Source organism: Crotalus tigris, unplaced genomic scaffold (assembly GCF_016545835.1).
Source record: "Crotalus tigris isolate CLP2741 ecotype Arizona unplaced genomic scaffold, ASM1654583v1 scf7180000020772.1195989, whole genome shotgun sequence".
Classification (NCBI taxonomy): domain Eukaryota; kingdom Metazoa; phylum Chordata; class Lepidosauria; order Squamata; family Viperidae; genus Crotalus; species Crotalus tigris.
In genome coordinates this window covers 432,331-454,532 of record NW_024098171.1, presented here as the reverse complement: position 1 = coordinate 454,532, position 22,202 = coordinate 432,331, and the positions used below count along the sequence as shown (strand labels likewise).

The following is a 22,202-nucleotide window of genomic DNA, read 5'->3' as shown; positions in this document are numbered from 1 at the left end:
CCTCCATCTTTCCTCCCTTCCTTCCTTCCTCCCTCCCTCCCTCTCCTCTCCTTTTATCTTTCTTCCTCCCTTTTTCTCCCTCCCTCTCCTCCCTTCCTTTTTCCTTCCTTCCTTCCTTCCTCCCTCTCCTTCCTTCTTTTCCCTCCCTCCCTCCCTCCCTCCCAATCAGCGTCTCCCCAACCCAGCCCGGGCGTCAAGCGCCAAGGGGCTTCCCCTTGCAGAGGGGCAGCCAAGAGTGGCCGAAGGCTCACCTGGTCTTCCGAGCAGTTGCTGCTCTTGGACACGCACTGGTCCGTGCACCAGTGGCACCACTTGGTGTTGGCTGTGCAGCTGTAGCAGTCGGTGATCTGGTCGCATTTTTCCTGCTCCACAGCTGGGGAGAGAGGAGGAGAGCCGTCACCATCCCAGCCTCCGTGGCTGATCACCCGCCTCCGGGGACGGAGGGACAAAAGGTTTATTTCCTCTGCCCCAAGGATGCAGATGCAGCAGATGTGCTGCTCGGGGCAAGTGGACTTCTCAGGGAAACTTCCTGGCCAAAAGATCGCTCCAAAAGCAGATCCGTCTCCTTAGGAAGCGGGTGGGTTCTCCATCTCTGGAGGCTTTGGATAACAGAATGACAGAGCTGGAAGGGACTTTAGAGGTCTTCTAGTCCAGCCCCCTGCTGAGGCAGGGGATCCTATACCATTTCGGACAAATAGCTGTCCAGTCTCTTCTTAATAACTTCCAGTGTTGGAGCATTCACCACTTCTGGTGGCAGGCTGTTCCACTGGTTAATTCTCCTCACTGCTAGGAGGTTTCTCCTTAGTTCCAGGTTGCTTCTCTCCTTGATCAGTTTCCCTCCGTTGCTTCTTGTCCTGCCTTCTTCTGGGGCTTTGGAAAATAAATTGACCCCCCCTCCTCTTCTTGGTGGCAGCCCCTCAAATATTGAAGTCCTTCTCTTCTGAACTTTTACAGGAGACAGAATAACAGAGTTTGAAGGGATCTTGGAGGTCATCTAGTCCAACCCCCCGATCAAGCAGCCTACCATTTCAGACAAATGACTGTCCAGTCTCTTCTCAAAAGCTTCCAGTGTTGGAGCATCCACAATTCCTGGTGGCAAGCTGTTCCACTGGTTAATTGTTCTCGCTGTCAAGAAGTTTCTCCTTAGTTCCAGGTTGCTTCTCTCCTTGGTTAATTTCCATCTGTTGCTTCTTGTTCTGCCTTCAGGCGCTTTGGGGAATGGCTTGACTCCCTCTTCTTTGGGGCAGCCCCTGAGATACTAGAAGACTGCTATCCTGTCACCACTCTTCATTAGACTAGATCAGGGGCGGGCAACCTGGGCTCTTTTATGACTCGTGGACTTCAACTCCCAGAATTCCTCAGCCAGCATGGCTCAGCTTGGAAACCTCTCCCTTTCCCCTCAGCATGGCTGGCTCAGGAATTCTGGGAGTTGAAGTCCACGAGTCATAAAAGGGCCAAGGTTGCCTATCTCTGGCCTAGGTCTAGGCTGCTTTCTGACTCGTGGACTTCAACTCCCAGAATTCCTGAGCCCGCATGGGGAACAATGGCCCCTTCATGACAATGTGGACTTCAATTCCCAGAATTCCTGAGCCAGCATGGCTCAGCTTGGAAACCTCTCCCTTTCCCCTCAGCATGGCCAGCTCAGGAATTGGGAGTTGAAGTCCACATGTCATCAAAGAGCCAAGGTTGCCTACCCCTGGCCTAGACATACCATAATGGAGCCCAAAACTAAGCCAGACAGTTATTACGTGAATTTTGCCCCATTTTACGTGATCCCCGGGGACACTGCGACTGTCGTAATTATGAACCAGTGGCCAAGTGTCTGAATTTTGATCATGTGACCGTGGGGAGGCTGCGACAGTCGTGAAGTGTGAAACCCGGTCCTAAAACAGACATTCTTTTTTAATGGTCACTAACCAAATAGTCGTAAACGGAGGACTACCTGCATACCCACTATCCAGCTGACAAAGGACATTTCATGGCAGTGGACGAAATGAAAGGACATCGGACTTTCAAGGTCAAAAAAAAAATAAAATAAAATAAATTAAGAAATAAAAATAAAATCAAGCACCCCTCCCAATTTGATTTTCCATTGGCTACTCTGAAACAGTAAATACAACCTCACAAAGGAATGGGTATGCCGGTATTTTTCACCCTCGGCCACTTTAGGACCTGTGGACTTCAACTCCCAGAATTCCCCAGCCAGCCATCCCTGTTTCTTTTTCTCTTACCCCCTAAAGCAGGGGTCTTCAAACTTGGCTCTTTTATGACTTGTGGACTTCAACTCCCAGAATGCCTCAGCCAGGAATGCTAGCTGAGGAATTCTGGGAGTTGAAGTCCACAAGTCATAAAAGTTTGAAGACCCCTGCCCTAAAGTGAAGAGAGTGCAGAGAAAGGGATTAGAAGAGAATAAGCTATGCTGGCTGGGGAATTCTGGGAGTTGAAGTCCACAGGCCTTAAAAGTGGCCACGGACACAGTATGGATAAAAAAAACAATGTTTTATACGTACCCAGCGAAGAAGGACATTCTTCATTTGTTTTGTGTTCTTGCTGTGTAGGGGCCCCTTCCCAAGGGAGGCACTGGGAAACCGAGGCATTCCAGACACATCGGACGCCAGGGCCCGCCTTTAAGCAGGAGATCTTAGTGAGGTACGCTTCGCAGCTTTCGGGCGTGTATTTCACGAGGTCGCTCAAAAGCAGGCTGTTGAAGCCTCCGAAGAGGTACATGGTGCTAACAAAAAAAAAAAAAGGAAGAAGATGGAAGGGATTAATCCATGCTTCTGATGCTGGCAAGGAAGGCTGGGAAGCAGTCAAGATTGATTTTAGGGCCTATTGTGTAAGTCCCTTGGACCAGACCGGTCTATACTCATCAGAGTGGGCAAACAGCAAATCTCCTGCTTATTATTCTTCTCTTCTAAATTGTATTCTGTTCTATTCATACTTGTATTCTATTCTACACTCTAATCTCTATTTTGTTCTGCATTGTATTATTCTCTTCTATCATGTATCCTATCCTTTCCTATCCTATCCTATCCTATTCTATTCCTTATTCTATTCCTTATTCTATTCTATTCCTTATTCTATTCTATTTTATTCTATTCCTTATTCTATTCTATTCTATTCTATTCTATTGTATTCTATTCCTTATTCTATTCCTTATTCCTTATTCTATTCTATTCTATTCCTTATTCTATTTTATTCTATTCCTTATTCTATTCTATTCTATTCTATTCCTTATTCTTTTTTATTCTATTCCTTATTCTATTCTATTCTATTCTATTCTAGTCTATTCTATTCTATTCATTATTCTATTATATTCCATTCCATTCCATTCTAGTCTCTATTCTATTCTATTCTATTCTATTCTATTCTAGTCTATTCTATTCTAGTCTAGTCTAGTCTCCTCTAGTCTAGTCTAGTCTAGTCTAGTCTTTCCTATTCCTATTCTATCCCTATTTTATTCTATCCCTATCCCTGTTCTAATTCTATTCTACATTGCATTATTCTCTTCTATTCCATTCCATTCTATTTCTAATGTTAATTCTAATTCTATCTTGCATTATTACATCACCTTTGTGTCATACTACATTACATAACTTCTCCCCCCATCATCTCACCACAAAGCGACTCCAGCTGGCTTCCACACCTTATCGTATGAACGGTAACAAAGAGAGGCTTAGACAGGCTTATTCCCAAGCCATGGCTACCTCCAATCGACGTGAACTCCCAAGCGAACTGAAAAGGCTTGGGTGAATAGCTCACCTCACGTATTTTGAGGGCAGATATTTTTTTTTCTTCTTTTTTTTTTTAACTTTTGAAATGCAGAATGACGACCGGAGTGCAGAAGGAACAGAAACCTTTTAATTGCTGAGCGTCAGCTGAGCAAGCGAAGGGGAGCCAAAAACTAAACAGAACCTAAGTAGCGTTAAAACAACTTTCAGAGGGATATTTTTTTTTTTTTTTAAAGCGACGGGCGAAGCTGCAGATGAAGCGAGGGCTCGGCTGAAGCCAAGCAGAATGTGGGAGATACAAGAAAAGAGTTCAGGAAAGGCAGCTCGGAACCACAAGCCAGAACTGCCAACGGCTTTTGCCCAAGAGAAGATTTAAAAGGGGGGTCTTTCGGGGGGTGGGGAGCGGTTAAGCCATCTTGCTGCGATGGGAGGCCCATTAGCCAGCGAATGGGCTGGAAAAACTGAGTGGGAATCTTGTCGTTCAAAGCCAGGGGGACGGATGGAGGACCCCGTGAGCTAAATCATCATCTTTCAAAACTTGTAAAAAGTTATGTTCCCACAATTAACCTGTGCAGCTCGTCAGCATGCGGAAGTAAAGAGCTGGAGGGGGGGAGAGAGGAAGAATTGGACTCTGTTCAAGAGGCGATGCACACTCTGTTCAGACGATACGGTTGATGTAAAGGAGATATGGAGGTTGATGTAAAGGAGATACGGTTGATGTAATGGAGATATGGAGGTTTTTATGCTTCCCACCCCCCCAGGCTACATCTGAAGGACTAGGGGTGACATGATAGCAGTGTTCCAATATTTCAGGGGCTGCCCCAAAGAAGAGGGAGTCAAGCTGTTCTCCAAAGCGCCTGAGGGCAGGACAAGAAGCAACGGGTGGAAACTCATCAAGGAGAGAAGCAACCTAGAACTAAGGAGAAACTTCCTGACAGTGAGGACAATTAACCAGTGGAACAACCTGCCTCCAGAAGTTGTGGGTGCTCCATCACTGGACAAATGGCTGTCCCGTCTCTTCTTAACATATAAGGAACGGCTGCTGGAATTGGGGATGTCCAGTTTAATGAAGAGAAGGACAAGGGGGGACAGGATAGCAATCTTCCAGTATCTCAGGGACTGCCTCAAAGAAGAGGCAGTCAAGCTATTCTCCACAGCGCCTGAAGGCAGGACAAGAAGCAACGGATGGAAACTAATCAAGGAGAGAAGCAACCTAGAACTAAGGAGAAACTTCCTGACAGTTAGAACAATTAATCAGCGGAACAACTGCCTCCAGAAGCGGCGAATGCTCCAACACTGGAAGTTTTTAAGAAGAGACTGGACAGCCATTTGTCGAAATTGGTATAGGGTTTCCTGCCTGAGCAGGGGGTTGGACTAGATCACCTATAAGGTCCCTTCCAACATTATTGTTGTTGTTGTTGTTGTTGTTGTTATTATTATTATTATTAAGAAATTGGATAGCCATTTGGCTGAAATGGTATAGGGTTTCCTGCCTGAGCAGGGGGTTGGACTAGATGACCTAAAACATAAAAAGGAACGGTTGCTGGAATTGTCTAGTTTAATGAAGAGAAGGACGAGGCGGGACAGGATAGCAGCCTTCCAGTATCTCAGGGGCTGCCCCAAAGAAGAGGGAGTCAAGCCATTCTCCAAAGCGCCTGAAGGCAGGACGAGAAGCAACGGATGGAAACTCATCAAGGAGAAAAGCAACCTGGAACTAAGGAGAAACTTCCTGACAGTGAGAACAATTAACCAGTGGAACGGCTGGCCACCAAAAGTTGTGGGTCCCTCCATCAATGGAGGCTTTTAAGAAGAGATTGGATGACCATTGTCTGGAATGCTCTAGGCTCTCCTGCTTGGGCAGGGGGTTGGACTAGATGACCTCCAAGGTCCCTTCCAACTCTGTTATTCTGTTAGCGACTGGCGCTTCAGAGGCAGTATAATGTCCCGGAAAAATATCTTAAAACAAGATGTGTTTCACTGAGATTTGGGAGTCCTAAAGTGGTTACTTCTCCAGGCATCACAGCAACAGGAATCATCTATTGCGCGAAAACGGAATCAAATCCTTGGATTCCCATAACGGAGGAAACGGCTTCAAAAGCTGAGGGATTGGTTGGCAGAGATGGCTGAATGGAGTGCTTTGATTTAAAAAGAAAGGGGGGAGGGAAAGAACACAATTAAGTTCATTTCTATTTGGAAACTGCTTCTGGACTTTGTGCTTGAACTGGGGAAAAAAACTGATTTGGGGGTTTGGCTGACTAAACAGGCTTGTTATTATAGAAAGGACTAGCATGTGTTATTACGCAAAAGTAAAAAAAAAAATGAGGTGGTATATGTTATGATTTTGTTCTCCTGCACCATAAAGAGAATTTGATGCTTTTCTCTTTTTTTTCTTTCCTTTTTCCTTTCCTTTTCACCCCACGCTTTTTCTCCTTCCCTGTTTCTTTCCCTTCGCAGTTTTGCATTTTCGCTCTCGATAAAACGAATTAAAAACAAAAAAAATTAAGAACTAGAAAGGGTCTCCGGGAACCCACGACGACGACAACGCGCCCCCCCCCCGTCTCCCTTTTCCTCCTCCCACTATCACTTTCCACCCCAACGCAAGATACTCCGCCTCCTTACTTATTCCTCAGCACAGCCGAGTGTCCAAACCGGTTGATGTCGTGCGGGAGATCGGGGGGAGGAAGCACCGACCAGCGATCGCAAGCTAGGAGGAGAAAAGATGAAATAAAAGCTTGTTTCAAAAGCATTCAAGGGGCACGCCGGCCATAGTTTAAAACGTTGCTTTTTCCCACAGACATTTCAGTGACAGTTCAGAAAGCAAGGTTGTTATTCCAAAGGGCACGGAACTGTGGCGGGATTTACACGGCGAATGTAAATAGCAATAAAGGAGGATATTTGTAGCGCAGGATTGACATGAGGTAGCCCTTGGTAGTCTCTCAGCTGGCTTGTTTTCTTGCAGATGTTTCATTGCCCAACTTCACTGTTGTAGTAACGGTACAGTGATTGGTAACGTATCGGCAGGAGAAGGAGGAGGACTGTGTGGGGTCCTTGGTGCCCACTAAGCTTGGCGATTTTCTTCCAGACGTTCCATGACCCAACCAAGGGATAACATCAGAAAGGAGTGAGGTTTGTTTCTAGCACTTCCTTCTGGCACTGATGATGTTACCTAGTTGGGTCATGAAACGTCCGCAAGAAAACCACCCAGCTCAGAGAGCACCAAGGACCCCACAGTCGTCGTCGTCGTCGTCCTCCTCCTCCTCCTCTTCCTCCTCCTCCCATTCCCTTCTAGCACTGATGATGTTACCTAGTTGGGTCATGAAACCTCTTCAAGAAAACCACCAGGCTCAGAGAGCACCAGGGACCCCACAGTTGTCGTCAGAGCCTTTCCTTCATCTTTTGGGATTAAAAAATTGGATTAGGAGATGAAAACTGCCCTTTATGTTAACTTGGAAGAAAACATACTACATGTAGTCCACGGCTTACGACCGGTGACTTGAGTCCAAAATTCCCACAGCTAAGCGGGACAGACGTTAAGTGAGTTCTTCCGCCAGTTTACGATTTTTCTCGCCACGTTTATGAAGGAAGTCACCGCAGTTGATAAGGGACCAACGCCGTCGTTAAGTGAATTTGGCTTCCCCCCCCATTGACTTCACTTGTCAGAGGGCCACAAAAGGGGATTACGTGACACCCCCCGGGACACCGCAAACTGGCATAAGTACAAGTCAGGGGCCAAGCATTAGAATTTCGATCACGGGACTGCAAGTGCCGTTAAGTGTGAAAAACAGTTTAAGTCCCTTTTTTTTTCAGCGTCATTGTTAAGTTCGGTCATTAAACGAACTACTCTACGTGGATACATCTGAGGCCATACAAAGAAATCTGTTGTCATTTGTTCCTGGCTGCGTAAGCCCGTTTGATTGCTGGCCGACATTTGGCTGGCTCTTACATTTAACAGTGCTGTTTTGTTTGGGGAAGGAATATATGCCTTTCCCCCTCCCCCCCAGCGCATTAGGCGCATCTAATGCAGGGCGTTTCAACCTTTTCACCCATTGTACCACTTTTAGGATATGGCAACATCCGAGTAACACCAGTCGCCTAGCAAGGTGTCAAAAACTTGATGACCAAAAAAAAAAAAAGTGATAAAAGTACAGGTAGTCCTCGACTTACAACAGTTCACTTAATGACTGTTCGAAGTTACAATGGCACTGAACAAAGGGCCCCCCAAGCCACAGCCGAGTAAGACACCTGCCTGCCCGCCCAGCGATGCTCTTCCTCCTGTCCGAGGTTTTCATTGTTGTGAGCATTTCTGTTGAGGATTGGCAGCGCCGGTGGGGTGGGGGGTATTTGGTTTTTATTCCCCCCGTCTGCTGGGTGGTTGCAGCAGGTTTTGGTCCCTTCACATGACCCTGGGACATTGTGACCATCATAAATACGAATCAGTGGCCAAGCATCTGAATGTAAATCACATGACCCTGGAGAGGCTGCAACATTCCAGCTGATCGGCGCTTCTTCTGGGCTCAGCAGAAGCGCCAGGATCAGCACAGAGCTCCAGCTGGATCCTGGCGGTGATCCTGGCGCTTCCGCTGAGCCCTGACAGCCCCGAAGAAGCGCCGATCAGCTGGAAAGCGGCCCTGATCCTGGTGCTTCCGCTGAGCCCTGACAGCCCCGAAGAAGTGCTGATCCTGGGGCTTCCGCTGAGCCCTGATAGCCCTGCAGCTCCAGCCGTCTCTCACTCAGGCTTGTGCGGTGCTGCCACCGGATCAGCTCATTCCCCTCCCCTGCAACCACTTTTCTAGGATGGTCGCGTACCACCTGCCAGGTGCCAACGTACCACAGGTGGTACCCGTACCGCTGGTTGAAAAGCCCTGATCTAAAGGGAAGGGAGCCCACTACCCAGTGAGCTGAGTCCTCTGAAGCTAACGAAGATAGTTTTCTAGTTCAGAAGAACCACTCAGCATCAATGCCTCTCTCTCTCTCTCTCTCTCTCTCTCTCTCTCTCGCTCTTTTATTTTATTTTTATTTTATTTTTTTGTGCAAGGAAACCAAAGGAGAAGGGAGAAAAGCTCAAGGCTATGGAACTACCAAGGATTATTTCCTTCCTGACCTTTTGGGCCCAGCCGAGTTAAGATTTATTGTTCAGGGATCGCCAGGAATTTATGATGAACGAGAGTTTGCTTTTTCTTTGTGCCCGCGATGCCCGGGATTTGAGCACAGTTCATAATAGAAGGTTATTTACAGTCGGCTTTAGCCATGATGGCTAAAGACTTTTTTTTACAGTTTTGAAGGCGTCTTCAGAGGCTTCAACAGGCTAGCATGGCGTGGGAGAGACACGGAAGGCTCCGGAGAAAAAAAGACGAATAAATCCTTAATTCTGGCTTACGACATGGGGGGGGAGGGGATAATCACTCAAGATATTAGGTAGATTTTCCTTTAAACCATGGTTATCCAGCCCTTTGGCTCACCTGAGTGAAGGGGAATTGCCTTGGGCCACGTATAAAATGCATAATAAAAGTCAATGGGTATAAATTGCAAGCTTCCTTCCTTTTTTTAATGTTTTGTTATCCCATTTATTTCTACCCCATTTATTTGTACAAATAACTCAAGGTGGGGAACGTATCCGAAATACCTTTCTCCACGTTATTTTCTCCACAACGTCCCTGTGAGGTGGACTGGGCTGGGAGCGAAAGACTGGCCAAAACTCACCTAGTTGGCTTTTGGGCCTAAAACGGGACTAGAAGTCACCGTCTCCTGGTGATTAGCCCAAAGTCACCCAGCCGGCTTTCAGGCCTAAGGCAGGACTAGAACTCACCGTCTCCCAGTGATTGGCCCAATGTTAACCAGCCACATTTCATTCTTAAGGCGGGACCAGAATTCTCGGTCTCCGGGTGATTGGCCCAAAGCAGTGCTTCTCAAATAGTGGGGCGCGGCCCCCAGGGGGGGCGCGAGGCTCCGTAAAGGGGGGCTCGTTTGACCTCGGCAAATACTGTCATATTGGATTTCTAGATCGGATCATCCGACTCACTCGCAAGCGGCAGCCCGACGCGGAGGACACCATGACCGCCAACGCAGGTGACACATGCAAAGGACCCGATTGGATAGACATGATGCTCTATCCTGATTGGCCAAACCTGCCCGTGTGACTTTTAGACCCGGAAATCGGTCCTCTGTACAGAAAAAATTTTTTTACAGTCACGCGGGGGGCGCGAAATGTTTTCTTCTTCCTAGGGGGGCATGACAGAAAATAATTGAGAAGCACTGGCCCAAAGTCACCCAGCCAGCTTTTATGCTTATGGGCAGGACTAGGTCACCATCTCCTGGTGATTGGCCCAAAGTCACTCAGCTGGCTTTCATGCCCGAGACAGGACTAGAACTCACCGTCTCCTGGTGATTGGCCCAAAGTCACCAAATTGGCTTTCATGTCTAAGGCGAGACTAGAACTCACTATCTCCTGGTGATTGGCCCAAAGTCACCCAGTTGGCTTTCATGCCCGAGACAGGACTAGAACTCACCGTCTCCTGGTGATTGGCCCAAAGTCACCAAATTGGCTTTCATGTCTAAGGCGAGACTAGAACTCACTATCTCCTGGTGATTGGCCCAAAGTCACCCAGTTGGCTTTCATGCCCGAGACAGGACTAGAACTCACCGTCTCCTGGTGATTGGCCCAAAGTCACCCAATTGGCTTTCATGTCTAAGGCGAGACTAGAACTCACTGTCTCCTGGTGATTGGCCCAAAGTCATCCAGCCGGCTTTCATGCTTATAGGCAGGACAAGAACTCACGTCTCCCAGTGATTGGCCAAAGTCACCCAGCCAGCTTTCATGGCTAAGGCGGAACTAGAACTCCCGTCTCCTGGTGATTGGCCCAAAGTCACCCAGCCGGCTTCCATGCCTACGGCAGGACTAGAACTCACGTCTCCCACTCTTGTGGAGCAACAATACTAGCTGTTCAGCTTTGCGAATGCCCCCGAGGTGGTGAGTCGGACACTCCTGATTTAAAGCAAACAAACTGGGATGGCATTAAAAGAGGACTGGATCTTAATCCTCCCAGGTATAAAGGGATCTGTTCCTCCTCTTGAACTGAGCACCGACAGGAAGGATTGATTGACTGCTGCCCTCGTCTGGCGGTATGATTTGGAAAAAGGCCCAGATTGACACCTCTCACCGCGGGGACTCAAAACAGCTCGCATTTCCGCAGGCTGGATAGACAGCCGGGCAGGAGAGGCACAAAAAAACCCACAAAAAAAAACCCCACAAAGCATTGACAATGCCCCTGAAGTTCTTTTTTCATATGTTATCTGAGCTCTATTTTCGTATCTACAGGGACGCCCCAGCTTACGGCCGTCCATTTAGCGACCGTTTGAAAGTCACGACGGCACTGAAAAAGAGAGTTAGAATCGTGTTTCCCTCGCAACAATTCCCTCCGCATCCCCCGAGGTCACGCGATCAGAATTCAGATGCTCGGCAGCCGACTCGTAGTTATGACGGTCGCAGCGTCCCGGGAGCGGGGGGGGGCACGTGATCCCCTTTTGCGACCTTGTAACAAGCAAAGGCGATGGGGAAAGCCAGATTCGCTTAACGACCGGTGGGATCCCCTTAACAACGGTGGCCAGAAAGGTGGTAAAATGGGACAAAGCTCGCTTTGCCGCTGTCTCGCTTAGCGACAGAATGGCTGGACTCGACGGTGGCCGTAAATTGAGGACTGCCTATAATGGGGTGTCGCCTTATCAACGGAAGGAAGGGACAGGAACTCAAGCAGAGCCACGTCAGAAAAAAACCTGCCTCGGGATCTCTTCCGTCGTCCCCCAAAATGGATTACAGGCAGTCCCCAACTTACGACAGTTCGCTTAGTGATCGCTCGCAGTCACGACGTACGACCGCGTTTCACACTCACGACCTTTATGGCGTCCCCAGGATCACGTGATCGGCTTGGCAACCGATTCGTATTTATTTGCTGTGTGTCCCAAGGTCACGCGATCCCCTTTGGCGACCAGATTCCATTTAACGACCGGGTGGCTAGCTTGTCAACTGCAGGGGATTGGCTTAAACGACGGTGGCCAGAAAAGTCGTAAAGTGGGGCAAAGCTCACTGAAGCAATATGTCCCCCTTGCCAACGGAAGCATTGGGCTCAACTCTGGACATTAAGCCGAGGACTGCCTGTAATTGATTTCGTCTTTTTATAGAGAAGGGGGAAAAAAATCTCCCACTCAAGGAAGGGAAAGGCAAGCAAAGCCACACCAGAACCATTTCCTGCCTGAGCAGGGGGTTGGACTAGATGACCTCCAAGGTCCCTTCCAACTTTTATTATTATTATTATAACTTCCTTTGCTGTCTCTTCCATTTTCCCCCAATTGGACAAAACGTCAATGGAGATTCTCGGTCATCCAGGTCATAGTTATCCCAAAGGTGCTTCTTTTAGGAGGCAACTGGACTTCCTGGTTTTTGCTTTGAAGACGTTTCGCTTCTCCTCCCAGAAGCTTCTTCAGCTCTGACAGGAGGGTGGGCAATGGAAGGATACTCCTTGCAGACAGCTGGTCATTTGCCTCCTCTGAGAGAGTCATTTTCAGTGGTCATTACCTTTAAGTGTCTTGAATAAATAAGATAATAATGAAATACATGTATCACGAAGTTTGGGAATAAAGTGACGGGTGGCACCAAAAATTTTCACACAGTTGAGATATGGGAAAAAGACTGGAAGTAAATTATTTGCATCGATATGTCCTGATGACAATTTTAAAGAAAACAAAAAAAGGGTTTGGATAAATTGAAGAATTATTTCCTATGTTGTGACTGAGAGGTTATCTTGGGGGAGGGGGGGGCGATGACAACTTCCTCATTGGCTCAAGGGGGCGATTCGTTCAAAAAGGTTAAGAACCACTGCTCTAAAACAAGGTTCTTCAAACTTGGCCCTTTTATGACTTGTGGACTTCAACTCCCAGAATCCCTCAGCCAGGCACGCTAGTTGAGGAATTCTGGGAGTTGAAGTCCACTCTCTTAAAGTCTATATCAGGGGTCTTCAAACTTGGCCTTTTGATGACTTGTGGGCTTCAACTCCCAGAATTCCTCAGATAGGCACGCTGGCTGAGGAATTCTGGGAGTTGAAGCCCACAAGTCATAAAAGGACCAGGTTTGAAGACCCCCTGCTCTAAAAGAAGGCAAAGGACCAGCTGTCTGCAAGGAGTATAAATCCTCCCATTTCCCCAGCATCCAGTCAGAGCGGAAGAAGCTCCGTAGATAAGAAGCGAAACGTCTTCAAAGGAAAAACAAGAAAGTTCAGTTGCTTCTTGAATTAAGCATCTTTGGGACCCCAAATGGATTGTAACCAGCCCAGGGTAGCCCTTGCTTTTATTTCATTTTTATTTGTTGTTGTTGTTGTTAACTGCGAAGTCGTGTCCGACCCATCGCGACCCCACGGACCACGTTCCTCCAGGTCTTCCTGTCCTCTGCCATCTTCTGGAGTCCATTTCAGTTCACACCTCCTGCTTCAGGGACAAAACTCCATCCAGGTCGACATGGCACCTACCTATATCATAAGCCATGAAGTCTGAAGAGAAGCATTTCGCCCCCTGACTCATGGAGGTGTCGTTGTGGGTGTTGCCTCCGAAAACCAGCATGGTCCCACTGATGATCAACGCCGAATGCAGATACCGGGAGAATCTGCTCTCTTTCAAAATAGTCCTGGAGAATAAAAAGAAAAGAAACAGGCCTTCAGAAACCGTCTCTGCCTCGCTCTTCTCGGCTGTGCCCTGAACTAAAAAATAAAATAAAATACCCAAATAATACCCATCTGGGCAAGATTGCAGCGAAGGATCAGAAAAGCCAAAAAGGAGGAAGAACAGAAAAAAAAAATGCAATTGAATCACGGAATCGCTGACCCCTAATAAAGGGAGTTAAAATTCCGAGGAGAGATGCCTTTATTGGATATTATTTCCCCTTAAATCTTTCTGCCATGTTTTCCTCCCGGTTGTGGGAGAAAATTGCCGGTAATTTCCAAACCGCCACGAGAAAACCAATTGGGGGGAGCAGTTCTACCTTCGTAGGGAACTCTGGGACAGACTTTGGTGTGTTCCTTCCTGCCTTCTCTCTCTTTTATATTCCCCTTCCTCGATAAGATAAGATTTATTGTCATTTTTATACTGTGGGCACAATGGCACACATCAAAAATCAAATTTAGTTGCCCGCTCTCAAAGTGAAACACATACATGACACACACCTAAACATACTATGAACAACACATGTATAGACCCACATTCCCACATATACGTAGCAAATAAAATTAAATATTGTCCATCTTGAAAATAAATAAATATATATATATATATATATATATATATATATATATATATATATATATATATATATATGTAGGTCTTTGGTTGTTCGGGTTTTCTCCCGCGTAAAATTGGAAGTGTCTTGGCGACGTTTCGACGAAGTCCCATTCGTCATCTTCAGGCTGGTGTTTTCAGCTTCGTGCTTCGAGCAGCAATGGGGAATGGGACTTCGACGAATGGGACTTCGTCGAAACGTCGCCAAGACACTTCCAATTTTACGCGGGAGAAAACCCGAACAACCAAAGACCTACATACAAACACCCGCGAAAACCTCAGAAAACATATATATATGTAGGTCTTTGGTTGTTCGGGTTTTCTCCCGCGTAAAATTGGAAGTGTCTTGCCGACGTTTCGACGAAGTCCAATTCGTCATCTTCAGGCTGGTGTTTTCAGCTTCGTGCTTTGAGCAGCAATGTCACATTGCTGCTCAAAGCACGAAGCTGAAAACACCAGCCTGAAGATGACGAATGGGACTTCGTCGAAACGTCGGCAAGACACTTCCAATTTTACGCGGGAGAAAACCCGAACAACCAAAGACCTACATACAAACACCCGCGAAAACCTCAGAAAACAAATATATATGTTTGCAGTTGCGACTTGAGCCTGCTTAACGCCCCTAGTTGGGGGCTGCAAGGCAAAAGAGATTGTAAAAAGTAAAACTGCAGTATAGCAGTTAAAAAATATCAAGGTGTAATCAATTAGACATCTGTCTGAAAAACTTCCTGCATATATATATATTTGTTTTCTGAGGTTTTCACGGGTGTTTGTATGTAGGTCTTTGGTTATTCGGGTTTTCTCCTGAATAACCAAAGACCGACCGACCTACCTACCTACCTACCTACCTACCTACCTACCTACATACAAATAACATATATAACGTCTTGAATATATAATATATATAATATAATATAATCAGACCGGTCTGAAAAACTTCCCGTGTGTGTGTGTGTGTGTGTGTGTGTGTGTGTGTGTGTATAATATATAATATATATAATAAACATTTGAGCGGGATTTGTCTCGAGTTCAAACTGTAAAATGTGATTGATACAAACAAGATAATCTTCTGTCTGATTAACCAAGTACATATTTAACTTTGATGCTCTAATTTACAAGATTGAAACAGGGAACGCTTCCAAGAAAAATATATATGCTCTCCAATTGTACAGCTTCAGCTGGCTGAAACAAAGAACGGCCTGCTTTAAAATATGCGCTGGCTGCTTCTCTCCTATCAGCTGGAACCGAATAACTTAACTAAACCAGTCACTCCCCAAACATTTGTGGCTTAATTAGCCGTGGCATTTCCTTTGTTCCTATATTACGTCAGGACAGGCCTGTTTATAAGACGCATGGCTTCTGCACATGTTCGTTCATGAGTTGGATCCGTCTAATTGGCAAGATGCATTTTTAATGCACATGACTCAAATGTATCAAAGCGATTCTCTGGGGCACATTCTTGCCAAAACTGATAGGTGTTTGAACTATATTCAAAAACTATATTCTAGCAAAACATAAGAGACTAGTAAAAAAATAAAAAAGAATCTGCATTCACCCATCCATAGTGCAGGCCTAAAGGATCAGGGTCAAATTATTCTACTCTGGACACATTATGTGAAGATGCAGCCCTCCGGAGAAGACGCTGATACTAGGAAATAATGGAATGGAATGGAATGGAATGGAATGGAATGGAATGGAATGGAATGGAATAGAATAGAATAGAATAGAATAGAATAGAATAGAATAGAATAGAATAGGATAGGATAGGATAGGATAGGATAGGATAGGATAGGATAGGATAGGATAGGATAGGATAGGATAGAATAGAATAGAATAGAATAGAAAATATGTCATGGAATATAGAATAGAATAGAATAAAATAGAAAATATGTAATGGAATATAGAATAGAATAGAATAGAATAGAATACAATAGAATAGAATAGAATAGAATAGAATAGAATAGAATAGAATAGAATAGAATAGAACAGAACAGAACAGGAGCTGGAAGAGACCTTGGAGATCTTCTAGTCCAGCCCCCTGCTCAAGCAGGAGAACCTATACTATTTTAGCCAAGTGACTGTCCAGTCTCTTCTTAAAAATCTCCAGTGTTGGAGCATTCACAGCTTCTAGCTTCTAATTCTAGGCCAGCCCATGAAGCTGAAGCTGGACCAAGACTATCCTGGCGCTGGTCTCCCATCTCCTCCTGCGGGAGCAGCTGAAAGTCTAGGGACAGGGGTAGGCAACCTTGGCTCTTTTGTGACTCGTGAACTTCAAGTCCCAGAATTCCTGAGCCAGCTTGACTCAGCTTGGAAATCTCTCTTTTTCCCCTCAGCGTAGCTGGCTCAAGAATTCTGGGAGTTGAAGTCCACGAGTCATAAAAGAGCCAAGGTTCCCTACCCCTGGCCTAGGCCTAGGCCGCTTTATGACTCATGGACTTCAACTCCCAGAATTCCTGAGCCAGCATGGCTCAGCTTGGAAACCTCTCCCTTTCCCCTCAGTATGGCTGGCTCAGGAATTCTGGGAGTTGAACTCCACAAGTCATGAAAGAGCCCAGGTTGCCTACCCCTGGACTAGAAGGCTCACCACTTAGAACAGGAGGACTTAGGACAGGGGTAGGCAACCCTGGCTCTTTTAAGACCCATAGACTTCAACTCCCAGAATTCCTGAGTCAGCATGAAGGAACTATGGCTCCTTTATGACTGGTGGACTTCAACTCCCAGAATTCCTGAGCCAGCATGGCTCAGCTTGGAAACCTCTCCCTTTCCCCTCAGCATGGCTGGCTCAGGAATTCTGGGAGTTGAAGTCCACCAGTCATAAAAGAGCCAGGATTGCCTACCCCTGGCCTAGGAGAACCTCAAGTTGCAGGCTAATCTCTGAGAGGGGGAAATCACAACCCCATCAAAGGCTAAGCAGCACTCCTCCCCTACACACACACACACACACACACACACGCATGCACCAGGCTTCGAAACTCAATGAATCTACTTACCACTTGTACTTACGAACTTCGTATTTGTACAGGTCGTCTGTCAGCCTATATTTGTTCGCGCTGAAAGCCTTGTAACCTCCATGGGTATAGATGGACCCGGAGGATGGGTCATACACACTGCTGTGGCCATATCCTCCTTGCACCAAGGCTCCTCTGGTTTGCAAAATGCTCCAGGTGTTTGTGGCTAGGAGGGAAAGATAGGCAGACATGAAGCAGCTGCGCAGGGCTGTACTATACTATAGATTTATGACGGTCTCGGTGTCCCCGGGTCGTGTGATCGTTCTGACAAGCAAGAAGCTGGACAGCCACCTGTCTGAAAGGGTATAGGGTTTCCTGCCGGAGCAGGGGGTTGGACTAGATGACCTCCAAGGTCCCTTCCAACTTTATTATTATTATTTAATTTTTATTATTTTATTTTCATTACAATCGTAAGAAAAAAAATTCAGATACCTAAGAAGTTAAAATATAACACACAAATTCCGACATTGCTCACCCATTTCCCCCCAGACCGTATCCCCTTCTCATCTCTTCACTTCCCCCTTCCTTCTACCTCCTCCTCTGCTCCCCTCCCTCTCTCCTCCATCTTTCTACTTACTTATCCCTCTCCTCTTCTTCTCAATCGGATGCGGTCTGAGGAAAAATGCCCGAGCAATCCTCTATCACCAAAATCTGAACTATTGAACATACTACCCATACTCCACCCACCCCCTTTTCCCCCCCTGACTTCCCAGAGCTCAGTACAGGGTTACAAAAAAAAAAGAAAAGGAAAAAAAAAAGAAAACTAAACATAGTCAACTTAAATTTTCTACTTATACAACAACCGGAATCCTAATAACCCTTAACTCTCTGCAAACTTCCATTCATAATTTAATAAAAATCCATTATTCATCAAATAAATGAAACTTTGTTGTTCCCTACTTCTTCTGAATATATTCTATCCATCTTCTCCATACAGAAACATATCTCTTTTGTGAATGGTCCTTTAAGTAAGCAGAAATTTTAGCCATTTCTGCTAAGTTAGAAACCTTGAATACCCATTCTTCTAAAGAAGGCAGAGAATCTTTTTTCCAGTACTGACCCACCAATAGTCTTGCTGCTGTTCAACTTTATTATTATTATTAGCATTGTAAAATGGTATTAATACTTCACATGATCTTGATTCTATCCCTATGTTAATGCAGCCCAGCCCAGCTCATGGTCAAGGGATCGTCCACTAGGACTCCAAGGTCCCTCTCACAGTCGCTGTTTTTAAGCCGGGTCTCGCCCAATCTGCACTTGTACCTTTGATTTTTCCTGCCTAAGTGCAAGACTTTGCTTTTCTCCACACTGAAACACATTTTGTTGGACAGGGCCCATTGTTCAAATTTGTCAAGCTCTTCCTACGCACACAACCACACATGCTGAGCAGGATGTTAAAGCGCTAATACACCATCATTAGGATTTCTGTTATCTACTTCTATCTGGATGTTTGTCTACCCTGCGGCTAAGAGATTCGGGGACAAAATGCCACACTAGACTGAAGTACACAGAAGAGACACACCGGTAGCGCTCTAGAGGATTTACAGTTCATAAGGGATCAAGGAGACTGAGATTAAAACAAGCAGACCCCGAAAAAGCAAAAGGGGGCGAAAGATCTGATATGGAAAACGTCTACCAAGTGAGGCTAGGAGGCCCAAGGGACAAGAAATAAATAAAGGAGAATCTTTGTAGCTCAGGGTATGAGGTTTGCATGGAGGAGGAGGGGGGGGGGAAGAGGAGGAGGAAGAGGAGGAGGAGGTGGAGGGGAAGGAGGGGGAAGAGGAAGAGGAGCAGGAGGAGAGTTGTGGGATCCTTGATGGTCTCTGAGCTTGGTGGTTTTCTTGCAGACATTTCATCACCTAGCCAGGTAACACAATCAGTGCTAGAACGGTGTGGGGTTTGCAGAGAGGAGGGGGAGGAGGAGGAGGAGGAGGAGGAGGAGAGGAGGAGGAGGAGGAGGAGGAGGAGGAGGAGGAGGAGGAGGAGGAGGAGGAGGAGAGTTGTGGGGTCCTTGGTGCTCTCTGAACTGGATGGTTTTCTTGCAGACATTTCATCACCTAACTAGGTAACACAATCAGTGCTAGAAGGGTGTGGGGTTTGCAGAGAGGAGGAGGAGGAGGAGGAGGAGGAGGAGGAGGAGGAAGAGAAGGAGGAGGAGGAAGAGGAGGAGGCGGGAGGAGGAGAAGGAGGAAGAGGAGGAGAGTTGTGGGGTCCTTGGTGCTCTCTGAACTGGATGGTTTTCTTGCAGACATTTCATCACCTAACTAGGTAACACAATCAGTGCTAGAAGGGTGTGGGGTTTGCAGAGAGGAGGAGGAGAAGGAGGAGGAGGAGGAGGAGGAAGAGGAGGAGGAGGAGGAGGAGGAGGAGGAGGAAGAGGAGGAGGCGGGAGGAGGAGAAGGAGGAAGAGGAGGAGAGTTGTGGGGTCCTTGGTGCTCTCTGAACTGGATGGTTTTCTTGCAGACATTTCATCACCTAACTAGGTAACACAATCAGTGCTAGAAGGGTGTGGGATTTGCAGAGGAGAGGAGGAGGAGGGGGGGTGGGGGTGGTAGTGGTGGAGGAGAACTTGAAAGTGAGAACAATTAACCAGTGGAACAGCTTTCCTCCAGAAATTGCAGGTTCTTCACCACTGGAGATTTTTAAGAAGAGACTGGACAACCATTTGTCTGAAATGGTAGAGGATCTCCTGCTTGAGCAGGAGGTGGGACTAGAAGACTTTGAAGATCCTTTCTAACTCTGTTATTCTGCCTAACAAAGAAAAGAACTAGGGGTGACATCATAGCTGCCTTCCAGTACTTGGGGGGGGGGGCTATCCCAGGGGTTCAACCTCTTCTCCAAAGCACCTGAAGGCAGGACAAGAAGCAACAGAGGGAAACTAATCAAGGAGAGAAGCAACCTAGAACTAAGGAGAAACTTCCTAACAGTTAGAACAATTAACCGGTGGAACAACCTGCCTCCAGAAGCGGTGAATGCTCCAACACTGGAAGTTTTTAAGAAGAGACTGGACAGCCATTTGTCTGAAATGGTGTAGGGTTTCCTGCCTGAGCAGGGGGTTGGACTAGATGACCTGCAAGGTCCCTTCCAACTCTTGTCGTTATTCTGTTCTTTACAAGAGAGACAGTCACGCCAAGCCAACGCTCACCTAGATTGTACTCCTGCACGCTGCTGATGTAGCCGTAAAGAGGGCAGTGGCCAAAGAGGACCAGCATCACCACCGTGCCGTCCTCCAGGGTGACGATGTGGGCCGAGTGGCCCACCACAGCGTACTGCTCCTTGGCCTTTGGCACCAGGGGAACCCAGGAATGGTTGGAGATGTGGAACAGCCAGAGCTGATTCGTTACGTTGCCGGTCTCGTCTACCTTGCCTCCATACATGTAGATTTTGTTCTGGAAGAAAGAGAGAGGATATTTATAGATAGATAGATAGATAGATAGATAGATAGATAGATAGATAGATAGATAGATAGATAGATAGACAGACAGACACAGACAGACAGACAGACAGACAGATAGATATTATTTTTTATAATCACAAGTGCTTAAAATATTATCAACAACATATGGTCTGGTTTTAATGTCTACTTTACTAATACGTATCCAGTTCCTTTCTCTCTACCTTGTTTTTCTAGCCAATGATTAAAAGTACCCCATGTTCTAAAATAAACTGAGTCTTCTCGGAGTCTTAGTGGACGATCCCTTAAATAGGAGCCAGCCGTGTGCTGTAGCTGTCAAAAAAGCTAACACAGTGCTGGGCTGCATTAACAGAGGGATGGAATCAAGATCACATGAAGTGTTAATACCACTTTACAAGGCCTTAGTAAGGCCACACTTGGAATACGGCATCTGGTCGCCACGATGTAAAAAAGATGCTGAGACTCTAGAAATAGTGCAGAGAAGAGCAACAAAGAGGATTAGGGGACTGGAGGCTAAAACATATAAGGAACGGTTGCTGGAATTGGGGATGTCTAGTTTAATGAAGAGAAGGACGAGGGGGGACATGATAGTAGCCTTCCAGTATCTCAGGGGCTGCCCCAAAGAAGAGGGAGTCAAGCTATTCTCCAAAGCGCCTGAAGGCAGGACAAGAAGCAACGGATGGAAACTCATCAAGGAGAGAAGCAACCTGGAACTAAGGATAAACTTCCTGACAGTCAGAACAATTAACCAGTGGAACAACCTGCCTCCAGAAGCGGTGAATGCTCCAACACTGGAAGTTTTTAAGAAGAGACTGGACAGCCATTTGTCTGGAATGGTGTAGGGTTTCCTGCCTGAGCAGGGGGTTGGACTAGATGACCTCCAAGGTCCCTTCCAACATCATCATCATCATTATTATCATCATCATCATCATCATCATCATTCTTTCTCTTTCCTTTTCAATGTCAAAAGATACATTTCTGCACACTCTTCAGATTTTTTTTAATTCACACTTCCTCCGCTGGTCGACCTTCCTTTTTCCAATATTGAGCAAATACAATTCTTGCCACAGTTAATATATGTCAAATTAAATATATTCACTCTAGGTAGAAGAAAGAGGGAGGATATTGATGGACGCGTTAAGAGTTCCATCCGGCCCCTCCACCATGAGAGGGAGTCCTTAACTTGCAAGCACAAGGGAGCCCCAAATTTCTGTTGTTAAGGGAGACGGTAGTTAAGCGAGGCTTGCCCCCATTTTACGACCTTCCTCGCCACGGTGGCTAAGTGAATCGCTGCAGTTAAGTCAGGAACACGGTCGTTAAGCGAATCCAGCTTCCCTCATTGAGGTCGCAAAAGGAGATCATGCGACCCCCAAGGACACGGCAACCGTCATAAATAGGAGTCAGCTGCCAAGAGGCTGAACGTTGATCGTGTGGCCACAGAGATACTACGGCGGTCGTTAAGTATGAAAAATGGTCCTAAGTCCCTTTTTTTTCAGCGTTGCAACTCTGAACGGTCATTCAATGAATGGGTGTAATCTTGTATCTGCCCCATTTCTCCAACCCCCTGCGCGAAACCAGCAAAGGTTCTTGTCATAACAAGGGCAGGGAGTCCCTCCACGTACGACCGCAGCGGAGCCAAAACGTATGTCGCTAAGCGAGACATTTACAAAAGGGAGCTTCACTCCGCTTTACAACCTTTCTTGCCGCAGTTATTAAGTGAATCCCTGCAGG

General features: G+C 46.4%; 1 protein-coding gene across 2 annotated transcripts in view; it reads right to left on the bottom strand.

Annotated features, from left to right (window-relative positions):
• Nucleotides 1–22,202, bottom strand: part of ATRN (attractin) — a 176,695-nt gene that overhangs the window by 98,549 nt on the left and 55,944 nt on the right. For both annotated transcript variants that reach the window (XM_039368375.1, XM_039368374.1), the window contains exons 8-13: nucleotides 20,202–20,445; nucleotides 17,039–17,222; nucleotides 13,247–13,401; nucleotides 6,351–6,435; nucleotides 2,511–2,731; nucleotides 252–373 (exon numbers count right to left, since the gene is read on the bottom strand). In XM_039368375.1, coding sequence (XP_039224309.1) covers nucleotides 252–373; nucleotides 2,511–2,731; nucleotides 6,351–6,435; nucleotides 13,247–13,401; nucleotides 17,039–17,222; nucleotides 20,202–20,445 — 1,011 coding nt within the window. The remainder of the gene's footprint in view (nucleotides 1–251; nucleotides 374–2,510; nucleotides 2,732–6,350; nucleotides 6,436–13,246; nucleotides 13,402–17,038; nucleotides 17,223–20,201; nucleotides 20,446–22,202) is intronic.